The sequence below is a fragment of the Montipora capricornis genome, chromosome 6, assembly GCF_036669925.1.
Source record: "Montipora capricornis isolate CH-2021 chromosome 6, ASM3666992v2, whole genome shotgun sequence".
Classification (NCBI taxonomy): Eukaryota; Metazoa; Cnidaria; class Anthozoa; order Scleractinia; family Acroporidae; genus Montipora; species Montipora capricornis.
This window is the reverse complement of record NC_090888.1, coordinates 73,220,245-73,232,744: the sequence shown is the minus strand read 5'-3', so window position 1 is coordinate 73,232,744 and position 12,500 is coordinate 73,220,245. Positions and strand designations below refer to the sequence as shown.

Here is a 12,500-nt window from a genome sequence, read left to right as displayed (position 1 = left end):
GCGCGCCAGCGCCAGCGGTTGTTATGAAAATTAATTTTCATTCATATGTAAAGTAGAACTAATTACCATTACAAACACATCGCACTTAGACTCGCTTTGGAAAGGAGGCAGACATGAACTCGGAAATGGCCTAATTGTTGACAGAGATGTTGGGGTCCAGTCGTGAGCTGCTTTGTTTGACGTTAGTGGCTATTCGTACGGGACTCGTACACCGACCTATATTTGCTACTCATTCGGGAGGCTTAGATTATTACATGGTCTGTCCTGGTGTAGGTCCATTTCCATTAGTAGGGCAAACGCTCACGTGGTTCATATGGGGTACAAAACTAGCACTTCTCATTACACTCTAATCAGTTAAGTCTGTTGAAATATAAAGTGCTACACGGCCAACGTTTGTAAAAACGTAACCCTTTCTTGTACTTGTACATGTTCATTGCCGTGACTTTAACATCTTCAGTTCCAGCGGCCTGCTCCCGTCTGTCCTTGTAGCTCAGTCGGTATAGCAGCGGTGATCTAACCCGAAAGTCGTGGGTTCAATTCCCACCCTGGTCAGAGTTTTTCTCTGTCCTTGTGTGGGCCCATTGCCATTAGTAGAGCTAACGCTCACATGGTTCATATGGGGTATAACACTAGCACTTCACATTACACTCTAATCAGTTAAGTCTGTTGAAATATAAAGTGCCACACGGCCAACGTTTGTAAAAACGTAACCCTTTCTTGTACTTGTACATGTTCATTGCCGTGACTTTAACATCTTCAGTTCCAGCGGCCTGCTCCCGTCTGACCTTGTAGCTCAGTCGGTAGAGCAGCGGTGATCTAACCCGAAAGTCGTGGGTTCAATTCCCACCCTGGTCAGAGTTTTTCTCTGTCCTTGTGTGGGCCCATTGCCATTAGTAGGGCTAACGCTCACATAGTTCATATGGGGTACAAAACTAGCACTTCTCATTGCACTCTAATCAGTTAAGTCTCCCGTAGGAAAAGGTTGGTGTGTACGGGTCCCGTACGAATTACCACTTTGTTGTTTGACTGTGAAATTGCAGTCGAGTAAGCGAATTTACTACGCTGTAGCTTGACTTTTGATTAGTAAGATTTTTGCTGTTGTTCTAAACTGGAGGTTGTAAAGATTATCAGTCAAATTAACGGAAAATGTTGTGGAAGATATTACTATGCATACAATTTTAGTTTTAGTGGTTGATTGAAATTGTTTGTTATTGTTTGCAAGGCTTGTTTGTTTACTGCTGTCAGCTCAGAGGTGTTTGATCACTATAAACTGTATACACTAATGACGATTAACTTTGTACTTTTACGCAGAAGCATAATTATTTCCATATACACTATATTGCTTTCTGGGGTTAGAAACGGGAGCTCCGCTTTTAGGCTTGGTCAGTTTTATATATTAAGATTTACTGTGAGTGTTTCGTCAAGAATTAAATGTTACTGGTCTGTAGATTTTTAGATCGTAATTGTTATCAAACTGTATTGTTAGGTATTGGGTGCTGTTAGCACACTTCCTGAAATTTACACAGAGTTGGAAATCAGCTACTTTTTATTAAGAAGACTGCTTGGAGTTAGGACTGAGGGCGACAAAAAAGGAGCTAAGGTTGGTTTCGAAAAAAACCACATTTAGATCTTGTTTCAGCTTCTAGTTGTTGACTTTGCAGTAACCGAGAGCCTCTCGAAAGTCGTAATTATTCGCTTTACAGGTTCAAAAGTTATCCAAAAATGAAGTATTGATGGTGAATATTGGATCGCTGTCAACCGGTGGCCGCGTGCTGGCGGTGAAGGCAGATTTGGCCAAGATAGTATTAACTCAGCCAGTCTGTACAGAGATAGGAGAGAAGATTGCACTTAGTAGAAGAGTTGAGAAACACTGGAGGTAAGTTTAAAAAACATGTGATGCTCAATGGTCAGGGATTTGCATTTAGATGCATCGGATTTAAACCTCATCTTTGGTGGACCAACGAGACCGACACCCTTAACGCCGTTATTTATGCTTCGAGAATTAAATGTGACCGTGTTTAAAAAATCGGGCTTAAACGGATTTCGTTAATCTCACAAACTATTCATTCAGCTCGCTGTTTTTGTCGATTGATCTGATTTAACCTGCAAGGATTTGAGATACTTTACAAGAAAACTTTTTCCCGTCAAGAAACCTCGAGATGCCGCGCGTGATCACGCGCGAAAGATGACGCTTTCTGATCCTCGATAATAAAAGCTTCCCCACTAGCCGGATCTCGTGATTGTCTGGCTGGACCGTTTTAAATTTTAATCTTTAACGAATGCTATTCCGCACTATTTTGCCCAAAATATGATGAAAGCATAGACGGGCGGTCAGTCATAAGTTTATAATTACGTAAACTTGATGGTGATTGTCTCTTAGCTTCTGATTCTGTGACATTGCCAGTTTAAAGAGTTGTTGCCGTTAACGCTGTTGTGTTATGTGATAAATTCTTTTTGCTTTCAGGTTGATTGGCTGGGGCCAGATAAGACGTGGAGTCACAATAAGACCAGAGTCATGAAAAGACGTCTATCCGTTACCTTCCAATCTTCATATCACAAAGTGGTTCCAGTAATACCAGCTTTTGACAAAAATGTTACCATGCTGGTTGTGAGTGCTAAGAAGCCGTGTACATTATAAAGAAGATTCCGTCGGACAAGTTTTTTTTTTTCTGTTCATGAATAAAATCTTGAAGAGAAAGAGGTTACACGGATGGTCCCTGGAACTTGTAGTCAAGTTCTAGACTAGACTTGGACTAGACCCTGCGACCATTAAAATAAATCAGTACCCATGTGAAATGTCTGTTTCTGATCATTTGTCATTTCGATTAAATTGGAAAGATAGAGGTTGTGTTTTCATTAGGGCGATTACTAGCTGACCATTCTTTTGAGATGTTTGTTTGTTTGTTTACAGACCAACATTTACTCGTTAAACGTGAAATCTGTTTTCACAGTGAAATATAACCTGGAATTTAGCTGCTAATTCGGAATTTCAAAAGCGCGCAAATGGAAAATCGCGTGAGTCGATCAAACTTTCTCAAGTTGTTTTGATTCTCGCTATATTTATGCGCAGGAGAAAGAGAAAGAGTTTTCTTCAGAGGTTGCGGTTGATATTTCAACATAGGAGGATGCGACAAAATATTGCAATCCGTGTAAATCCAAGAGCAGAACAACATTAATCGCCCCTTGTTGGGGGAGGTGAATGTGCTGAATGTGGTATAAATTGCAGTGGAGATAGTTGTATTGTTGCAACTGGTTAGGCACGCCGACACCGTGAAATAAGTAGGGTCTCGGCCGAGGAAATGATGGATCTAAAACTGCAGAATACCTGGCCACAGCATCGTTTGAAGAACGAGGCATATGAAAATAAGTGGCTGTGTATTCTGCAGAGGGAGTGAATTGTAAAACGAAATAAATTGCGAGGATTGTTAGACTCGTCTGCCACTGTTTTAACAAAGTTATGAAAATTAAGGAACCACGAGGCGAGCGTCTGGCAATAGCATTTCAGATTATTTGGGGGTTTCTCTCACTACCGCTATGCGATTGTCTGCGGCATTTATCAGGACAAGTTTAACGATCTCGCGAGGTAGTATCACTGCGCATGAATTTCCGGTGAAAAAGATGAGCCGATAATCCCTTGGTTTTTTTAGCTGAGATCATATACAAGTTCCGCTGGCGTGCACCAAGTGCTCAGGTTTAGGAAAACTGAGGAAAATTAGTACCCGTTACGTTGGCATTATAAATACAAACCCTCGCTCACCGTTAATAAATAAATCAACGCTATCCACTGTTTTAGTGTATACTAATAAATGCTATTATTATTGTTGTTAAAAAAATTTTTGGTTCCGGCTTTATCTAGCTAAAAGTGTCCTAGCGCGCTTTCCATTTGACAGAACTGACCGGCCGGACAGGGCAATTGGAAGAACTAACTCTACAACGCCTTCAAATTAACACTCCTCCAGAAGAATGCGAGGGATTATCATGCACGTTTTCCTTCAAATTGTTGCTTTTTTTTTTCGCGAACTGAGGGGACTGGCCGGCCAGTTCTGTCAAAAGGAAAGCGCCGCCAGTGAAAACACAACCAGAATATAAAATCCTTGAAGAAATCACACCTCGTTCAAAAGGACGTTCGTGTGAACTCTGATAACCTCATAAATAATACCTTGCGAGCAGTTGGTTTCTCCTACGCTTCCCCAGAGAGAAACCACTGCGAGCAACCGTTTGACATCGAGCATGTGCTAAGTACGTGACAACCCACGTTATTTGACATCACTTCGTCGGGAAATCACTACACAGCGGCAGGCTCGCCAAAACGCAGCAGTTACGTAGCTGAACGTACGCGTTAGCGCCAAAACAAGTTTACCACCTTGTTTTACTGGTTCAAATTTAATTTATTCGTCCTTGGCGCAGGACGGCGGCGCACTCAAAGAAACTGACGGTTGCTCGCAGTGGTTTCTCTCTCGGGAAGCGTAGGAGAAACCGAAGCTTTTTTTCGCAGGGTACATAAATAACCGAACTTGCAAAAACTGTTTTTATTTTTGTATTTATTTTTTTTTATTTTCTCGGAAGTAAGAACAGTTTTCCATTCGATTGCAGTTCCTACAAAAAATTGTGCCGAACAAACAACTAAACAGGCGCAAATTCAACTTTTGGTGCCAAATGCGATGACAATAAATAAAAAACAACTCCAGCACTGTTGAATTCTGTTAACGATTTTCTAGATCGCGTTGATTTTCTCTTGTTGTTTCCAGTAATGCGCCAGCTCTCGTGATCAGGAAATGCTTGGCCGAAAATACCGGAATTCCAGTTGGATATTTTCAAGTACTTTTCATCTCCTACAATTTTTCAATTTTCTAGCTTTTTTTTAAGGAAGTTACCAAGACCAGTGGAACTTTTAAAAAAACGGAAAATTGATGTCTTGCTTGTGATAGAATAGGCCTTTTGCAACAAAAGATCACATGGTACAAAATCCGCCATGCTGGAGGGAAAGCTCATTTTTATTCCCCCACTGGAACATCAAAACAAAGACAAATCAAGCTTGATTGGTTCAGGTCTCTTTGTTTTAATGTCCCAGAGGGGGAATATTAATGAGCTTGCCCTCCAGCATGCTGGATTTTGTACCATGTGATCGTTTGTTGCAAAATCGAAAGCTTTTTTCTTGCAGTCTCTTTTTGAAATCGAGTCCACTCGTAAGACAACATTTCACGACTGGGTAACCTTAGAAACCTTTAATAATAAGCTCGAAAAAAGTATCGGAACTTTTTCATCAAAATAAAGAACAGGATAGCCAATGGCGTTTTTCTCTCTTTTTTCGTGAATCGAGCAGTCCTGTTAATTAAATTTGACACGTTTCGTTCCGAAGAGTATTTTTGGATTAAAATACGCCAATGATAGGTTTCTTGAGCACGTTAATTCAGGAAACCTGTCAGGGCAAGGTTTGGTTCAAATGCAATAAAGTTGGAGAATTCAATGGTTTTGACCCCATGGAGATCATGAGGAAGACAGAAGGACCCAGAATAAAAGTTGAAATACGACACGTCAGCACAGGCGCAAACATTAATTCCATATTAGGTAGTAACACCTGTGAATCACTCACTGCAAGCCTCTATTGACATGTGAAAATCACGTGGGTATCAAAGTCTGTTCATTTGTTATTTGTTTTCCGACGATTTCATTCTTCCAGTCAAGTAATTTAAAACTCGTGTCGCAGGAAAATCAAGTTTTATGTGGCGTAGACAATAAGTGCATCAGCGCTTCTTGTTTCAAATATTGTTCATTAAAAACCGTTTTTTCAGTTTTGTTACGCAATAACTGGCAATTTCTTTTTGTTTCTCGAAGGTTCAAATACTAAGTGAATTTAATGAGCGCTATGCATCTAACGAGATTGTGTGGCAATGGAGACTAAAAGTAGAGAAAATTCTACCTCATGAAGCTTTCTTGGCAGCAAATTCAAATTCAAAGTTCGAAACGCGAGTAACTACGATCCAAACATATGCGCGCGCTGGTGGGTTCACCCATTGAATTTTTTCATTGGCTAGTATTTTCAGTCTTACATGTCAATCATTATAATGTAAGTAGCTGATTGGTCAGTTTTGACATTTTCCCTCATGTGCCATTTTTTCTCCTCATCACGTCTTTTAAATCCGATAGTAAAATCACGCACAAGCGCACTCAGTCTTTCCAGGCGCAAGCTCCAGGGGTGGTTAGTGTGAAGCAACATGGCGGCACGTAGACCTTCAGTCGATTCTGCGGATGCAGGAGTCCGCCTGAGCACTGTAAGATGGGTGTTTGCAAGTAAACCGACGAGGGGCAGGAATTCTAAGAGAGCGATTTTTTTTTCAGCTCAGTCCGAAGTATTTGCATACAAATTCGACAAGTCACACTTGGCCGTTCAGCGCTATAGCCGAACTCATCGGTGAGAATTCAAAGCGTATTCACGAATTTTGTCCGTTTGTTTACCAATTGTCATCGTCTTTCCCTTTTGTCCTTGTTCCTTAGACAATGCTTATGATCCAGATGTTAATGCTAGTCAGCTATGGATAGATGTTAAAGCATACAATAAATACAAGTATTGTTTGGTGTTCACCGACAACGGAGCCGGCATGGGCCCCGAGAAATTGCACAAAATGCTTAGGTGAGATGTGAGGTTTTTTTTTGGCACCTATTTGCCCATTGCGTATTTAATTTGCCCATCTTTAATGCTTATGTTCCATTTTGACAATTGCAGCTTCGGTTTTTGCGATAAGGTACGTATGATTCGCACATTGCGTTACTTTCATTCGTGTTGTTAATTTGCGGTGCAGTAACCTTCGGCAATTTTTCTTCCAAGTTGTGAAAGTTTACTTACCGTACAGTGTTTTTTTTCGTAGGTGGCTAAAAAGGGACAACATATGCCTGTTGGTCACTACGGAAATGGTTTTAAATCGGGATCCATGCGACTTGGACGGGATGCGATTGTGTTTACTAAGAACAACTTTACGAAAAGTGTTGGTTTTCTTTCGCAAAGTTACCTGGAAGCTATCAAAGCGGAAACTATTCTTGTACCCATGGTGACGTGGGATTCTGATGGAAATATCCTTTATAAAGCATAAAAAAAAATATTTACGTGAAGCCTGCACTGATACACGATTAATGGTTCCATCTGCTTTTTAGTTTTGCGACTCGCAACGCTCGCGATTCGCGCCAAACTCGAAATTGGCGCCATGTTTAGAAATGGAAAATCGTATTACATGAGTGGATTGGTCGAAATTTGTCGTCGGTGAGACTTGTCAAATTATTTGTATCTTCTGGGTAAATATAACAATGCCAGCTTATTTTATTAGTTGTAAGAACGTTGGCTTTGATTTCCAATTCCCACCGTACAAGTAAAAGACGTGAAACGGTAGCTTCATGTGAATAAGAGACTGCCGGTGTTACAGCCCTTCGAAAGGTAAGAAGGATTGGACTCAAACTGGTCAGTGTAAAATGCAGACTGCAAACCAGGGGTAAAATGCAGACTGACGTTATAAATGCAACTGTTGAATAAGCCCACACCCTTTAGAAGTGCTAATAGTCAAGCCTAAATGATGCACCTATCAATGTTAAGCCCCAGGGAAATTGGGACTCAGAGAACCTTCCCCTGGGTTGGGATTTTGACATGTAGGCATTGCCCCATGGTCGGGAATTTGACATATCCGCCATCTTGGAACACCGAGAGAACCTGGAGATGAGTTATCCTCAACCTTGGTTTTGGTGGGACCTTGTTTTTCTGATTTTTCTGGACACCATGGTTGAAAGAAAGGTAAGCGAATCCGTCTTCAGGGGTAGATCCATACCGGTTTCCAACATTTTACGGAAGTCGGTCAGAAACATGGGAAAGGGGACTTTGGAGAGTTAAAATCTAAAATCTTTCTGGGGGAGTATGCCCCCGGACCCCCTAGAAACTATTTCGGGTCCTAGCTCCGCCCCTGGTCTTGTCTTTTTGTAAATAAGGTCCATCCCTTCTATCAGTCCTTGCTGGAGTGTTCACAAGTACGAGAATGCTTCCTTTTACTTTTTTTTGTGATTACTTTTTGTATCATTTCTACATATTCATGAATTTTCCACTCTATCACTGTGCATGCTTGATTGATTCGAAAGCTGGTTAATATTGTTCATGTTGTTTTGCTAAATGTTAGGGTCTTGTTCGGTACTGTGAGCAGCGGAAAGGTTTCGTGTTACACAACAAATTTCCATCAGCTGTTAAAAGGGAAATTTGGTTTTAGGGTTTAGGGTTAGGGTTGAACCCTAACCCTAAACACATTTTTAAAATTATCTTTTTCTAATTTTAAGCTCGGAGTTCGCCATCTTGCGTAAAATTTTATTTTAAAAACAATAATCCATTTATTTATTTACTTTAATTTCTCTTTATGTTTATTTAATTATTTAATTTCTTTCTTGTTGTTTGCTTTGGATTACAGTAATAAATAATTGTTTTTGATATTTTTATGATAGTGTTTTTACAAAAAAAAATTCGTTAAGTGAGGTGTTCCAAGTTGGAGTCAGACCTATTGCAGTACTTTCTGCTAGGTCACTGGGAAAGCATTAAAATATTATTTGTAAAAACCATTTGTACATGACTTAAACTAAGTGTCCGTGTTTTCAGGTAAGGTTGTATTGTGAAACTAGGAAACTCAACCTCGCTTGTCTTTGTTTAATGTTTAGCTCAGTTTCCTTTTTTGAATAATCTTTAACGCATCTTAAAGATTGCTCCAAAGTCAGATAAGGAGAAGGCATTGCAAGACATTCTCACCTACTCAGTTTTTCAACGCAAAGAAGAGCTGCTAGCAGAGTTTGCTGGCATTCAGAATCCCAGTGGAACTCGCATCATCATATTCAATGTCCGAACAACCCCTGATGGTAAACCAGAGTTTGATTTCAGTACACTAAATGATATAAGAATTCCTGAGGACACTGATGTTGCCATAACTAAACTCAAGAGGCAAGAGCGACAAAATCATATCCCAGAGTCTGATTACTCCCTAAGGGTAAGTTTGTGTTTGTCCATTTTCAGTGAGTGTCTACAATTATCATTGCATCGTTTAAATTATGGTTCACAATTTAGCAAAGTTGATGAAGCATTGTACAGTCTACCATCCTGGAGGTCAAAGTTAGGGTTACATGTAAATGGACCCACACTCAAATTCTTGAAATACTGTTACTGTTTCTCTTGTAAAAGACAAATTTATTACAATCATGGTGGCAGTGTGGCCTAGAGGTTAGGGCACTTGCCTTCAGATCTGGCGATCCCGGGTTCAAGACACGTTCTGGGATTCTTAACAGTTGTTGTTGAATGTTCTGTTCTGTTCTGTTTCAAATTTTGGCCCTGAAAAGCCCTTATTGTGACCAATTAAGTATATGTTGTATTGTATTGTATCATTACCAGCGATTCAAGTTCTGTGAAATAAAGGTGATTTTTCATTGGTCCTGTCTCGCAGCACTTGATCATAGAATTTGTGGGCCAAAGGGGGTTGTTGTTCTTGACTGTTGTGCTGCTCTGCACATTGTCTGCAAGAAAGAAGACTAGGAAAAGTAGAGCAACAACCTCCTCCCTTTCTTTCGTCAACTAGAAAACTTTTGGAGACCACAAGGAGGCAACAACATGTACAAAGTCTTAGTTCACTAATCAGTTTCTCGCTACAACCTGGTTTCATTCTGCAACTTCTTCAAGATCAGAGATCCTTAACCAAAGATCGTAAACAAGCATTTCTTGGTATATCATTTCAAATGTAATCTGTGACATGCACTGTCTTTTTTACAAATCTACACCTCTGTTACCTACCTATCTTCTTCGTGCCATGTGGCACATAAAGCCTCAAGACAATCCCGCCAACCATCTCTGTCAGCCGCTGCCATTTGTACCTCACTCCAGTTCTTCCATCCTGCTTTTTCTCTTTCTCTCTGTGCCGTCCTTCTTCGTGTTGTCCTTGGTCTTCCCTGTTTTCGCCGCCCCTCTGGGGCCCAGGTTAATGCAGTTCTGCAGTCATTGTTTGGTTCTTTCCTCATGATGTGGCCGATGAATTTCCGTCTTCTCCTTCGCACGTCCTCACTGAGTTTTTCTGTGTCAGCCTTCTTCAGGACTTTGTTTGTAATTCTTTCTTGCCAACGAATGTTAAATATCCGTCTAAGACATCTGCTTTGGAAGACATCGATTTTTTTTTCATCACATTTATTCATCTTCTATGTCTCGCAGCCATACATCAAGACTGGCTTCGCTAGTGTCTTATATAGCCTGACTTTGGTTCGTTGACTGATGCTGTGGCTGCTCCAGATCTTTTTCAATCTCAAGAATACCCCTTTCGCTTTAACTAATCTGTTATGAATGTCTTCAGAACCTCCACCCTCTTTGGAAACCATAGCTCCCAAGTTCACAAATCTATCAACTTCCTCTATTCCTTACCCATTTACCTCTATCACATCATTCCGTGAGTTTATTTGGAGCAGCTTACATTTGTCTACATTAACTTTCAGTCCCACCCTTCCTGCTTTCTGGGCCAGCTTATTGGTTTTAGTCTGAATGTGCTACCTGGTCGATGACAAAGGGGGCTATATCATCCGCAAAGTCGAGATCCTCAAGCTTTGTATTGAACTTCCATCTTATTCCAGTATTCCCTTCTTGCAATGTATTTCTCATTATCCAATCAACGACTAGCAGGAATAGTAAACCTGACATGTTACAACCCTGTTTCACTCCAGTTTTGATCTTAAACCACTCCGTTGTATCCTGGCCATCCACTACTGTGCATTCAAAGTTGTCATGGAGCGTTTTCGCCATGCCGATTATCTTGGGTGGTATGCTGTAGCTTCTCATAATCAACCATAGACTATCCCTATGGACTGAATCAAACACTTTCTCGAAATCTATAAAGTTAACGTACAATGATGACTGCCATTCTATTGACTGCTCAATGATATTTCTCAATATGAAAATTTGCTCAGTATTTCCCCTACCTGGTCTAAAACTTGCTTGTTCCTTTCGAAGCTTTGACTCTACTCCAGTTCGTATCCAGTCAATCACAATTCTCCCCATGACCTTACTGACAACTGACAGCAGCGTAATTCCACGCCAGTTTTTACATTCTTTCAGATTTCCTTTTTTTGGCAGTTTGACAATCAGCCCTTTTCTCCATTTTCTTGGTGTCTTCTCATCTCTCCACACTATGTCTATGATCTCCTTGACTTTAATGGTATCATAGTCAATGTCGGCTTGAGCAGCTCCGATTGTATGTTGTCTATTCCTGGTGCTTTTCCATTCTTCACATGCCCTATTGCCTTCCTTACTTCAGCTCTGCTGGGTTCAGATGTATCAATTTCTTCTATTTCATCCGGCAGTTCCATCTCCATTTCACATACTGGATTACTAGGGTTCTCTCTATTTAGTACTTCAGAGAAGTGCTGCCACCATCGTCTGCTCTTACTTTCTTTATCATTAAGGATCTTGCTTGTTTTGTCCATTACTGCAGCACTCTGCCTTGGCCTTTTGTTACTTAATACTTTGGCCAGGGTATACAGTGTTTTCATGTGTTGTTGTTTAGCCGCATTTTCAGCTTCTTTTGCGATCTCTTCAGTCCATCTTCTTTTATCCACCCTAACCTGTCTTTTAACTTCCCTATCCTTTTGTCGGTATTCATCTTGCCATCTCTGTTTTAGCCTCTCTGATCTTGCACCGATTAGCTTCTGTTTGATGGCTTTCCTTTGTCTACCAGAGTCCAAGCTTCCTGACTTAACCATGGCTTGTTTTTCTTTATCTTGTACCCTAATACCTCCTCTGCCATTTTGGCATAAGCTTTCTCCATTATCTCGCTTTTCCTTTCCACTTGGCCTTCTTGTTCTTTTCCTTCATCAGTCATTTGCTTTTCTACTGCTATTGCCTGAAATCTGTTCTTCAGCTGTATGGTGAACCTTCTGTGTATATCGTGGTTTTGGAGTTTGTGCGTGTCGAACCTCTTCTTGGCACTCTTTGTTACCGGTGCTCATTTGAGCTTTAATCTGATGGTTGATCGTACAAGGTAATGGTTGCTGGCCACATCTGCTGACCTCATGGCCCTCGTGTCTAACACTGATGTTCTAAATTATCTGTTAACCAGAGTGTTATCTATTTGATCTTTTGTTCTTCCATCGGGTGACATCCAGGATTCCTTATGAATTTCCTTGTGAGGAAAAACTGTCCCAGTGATAACCATTTCATTAAAATCACAGAATTCTTTCAGTCTTTCTCGGTTATCATTAACCGTGCCCAGTCCGTGTCGTCCCATTACTCTTCCAAGGCCGTTGACAAGGTTTCCAACCTTCGCATTCATGTCTCCAGTGATGATTAACATATCATGATTGTGTACCTGCTCGGTTGCTTCTTGTAGTTTCCCATAAAAGTCTTCTTTCGTTTGCTCATCTGCATCATTGGTTGGTGCGTACATTTGTATCATCGTAACCTTCACAAACTTAGAGTAGAATCTTTCCTTTATTATTCTCTCATTAATTGGTGACCA

At 40.6% G+C, this 12,500-nt stretch overlaps 2 protein-coding genes across 2 annotated transcripts in view; both read left to right on the top strand.

The window, feature by feature from the left end:
• Positions 1 to 2,842, top strand: part of LOC138054490 (eukaryotic translation initiation factor 2 subunit 3-like) — a 16,804-nt gene extending 13,962 nt beyond the window's left edge. Inside the window, exons 12-14 of the mRNA XM_068900942.1 lie at positions 1,487 to 1,600; positions 1,704 to 1,876; positions 2,465 to 2,842. Coding sequence (XP_068757043.1) covers positions 1,487 to 1,600; positions 1,704 to 1,876; positions 2,465 to 2,519 — 342 coding nt within the window. The 3' untranslated portion in view covers positions 2,520 to 2,842. The remainder of the gene's footprint in view (positions 1 to 1,486; positions 1,601 to 1,703; positions 1,877 to 2,464) is intronic.
• A 3,315-nt stretch (positions 2,843 to 6,157) lies between these two features.
• Positions 6,158 to 12,500, top strand: part of LOC138054489 (uncharacterized) — a 56,980-nt gene continuing 50,637 nt past the window's right edge. Inside the window, exons 1-6 of the mRNA XM_068900941.1 lie at positions 6,158 to 6,272; positions 6,340 to 6,412; positions 6,496 to 6,631; positions 6,725 to 6,743; positions 6,867 to 7,082; positions 8,733 to 9,002. Coding sequence (XP_068757042.1) covers positions 6,216 to 6,272; positions 6,340 to 6,412; positions 6,496 to 6,631; positions 6,725 to 6,743; positions 6,867 to 7,082; positions 8,733 to 9,002 — 771 coding nt within the window. The 5' untranslated portion in view covers positions 6,158 to 6,215. The remainder of the gene's footprint in view (positions 6,273 to 6,339; positions 6,413 to 6,495; positions 6,632 to 6,724; positions 6,744 to 6,866; positions 7,083 to 8,732; positions 9,003 to 12,500) is intronic.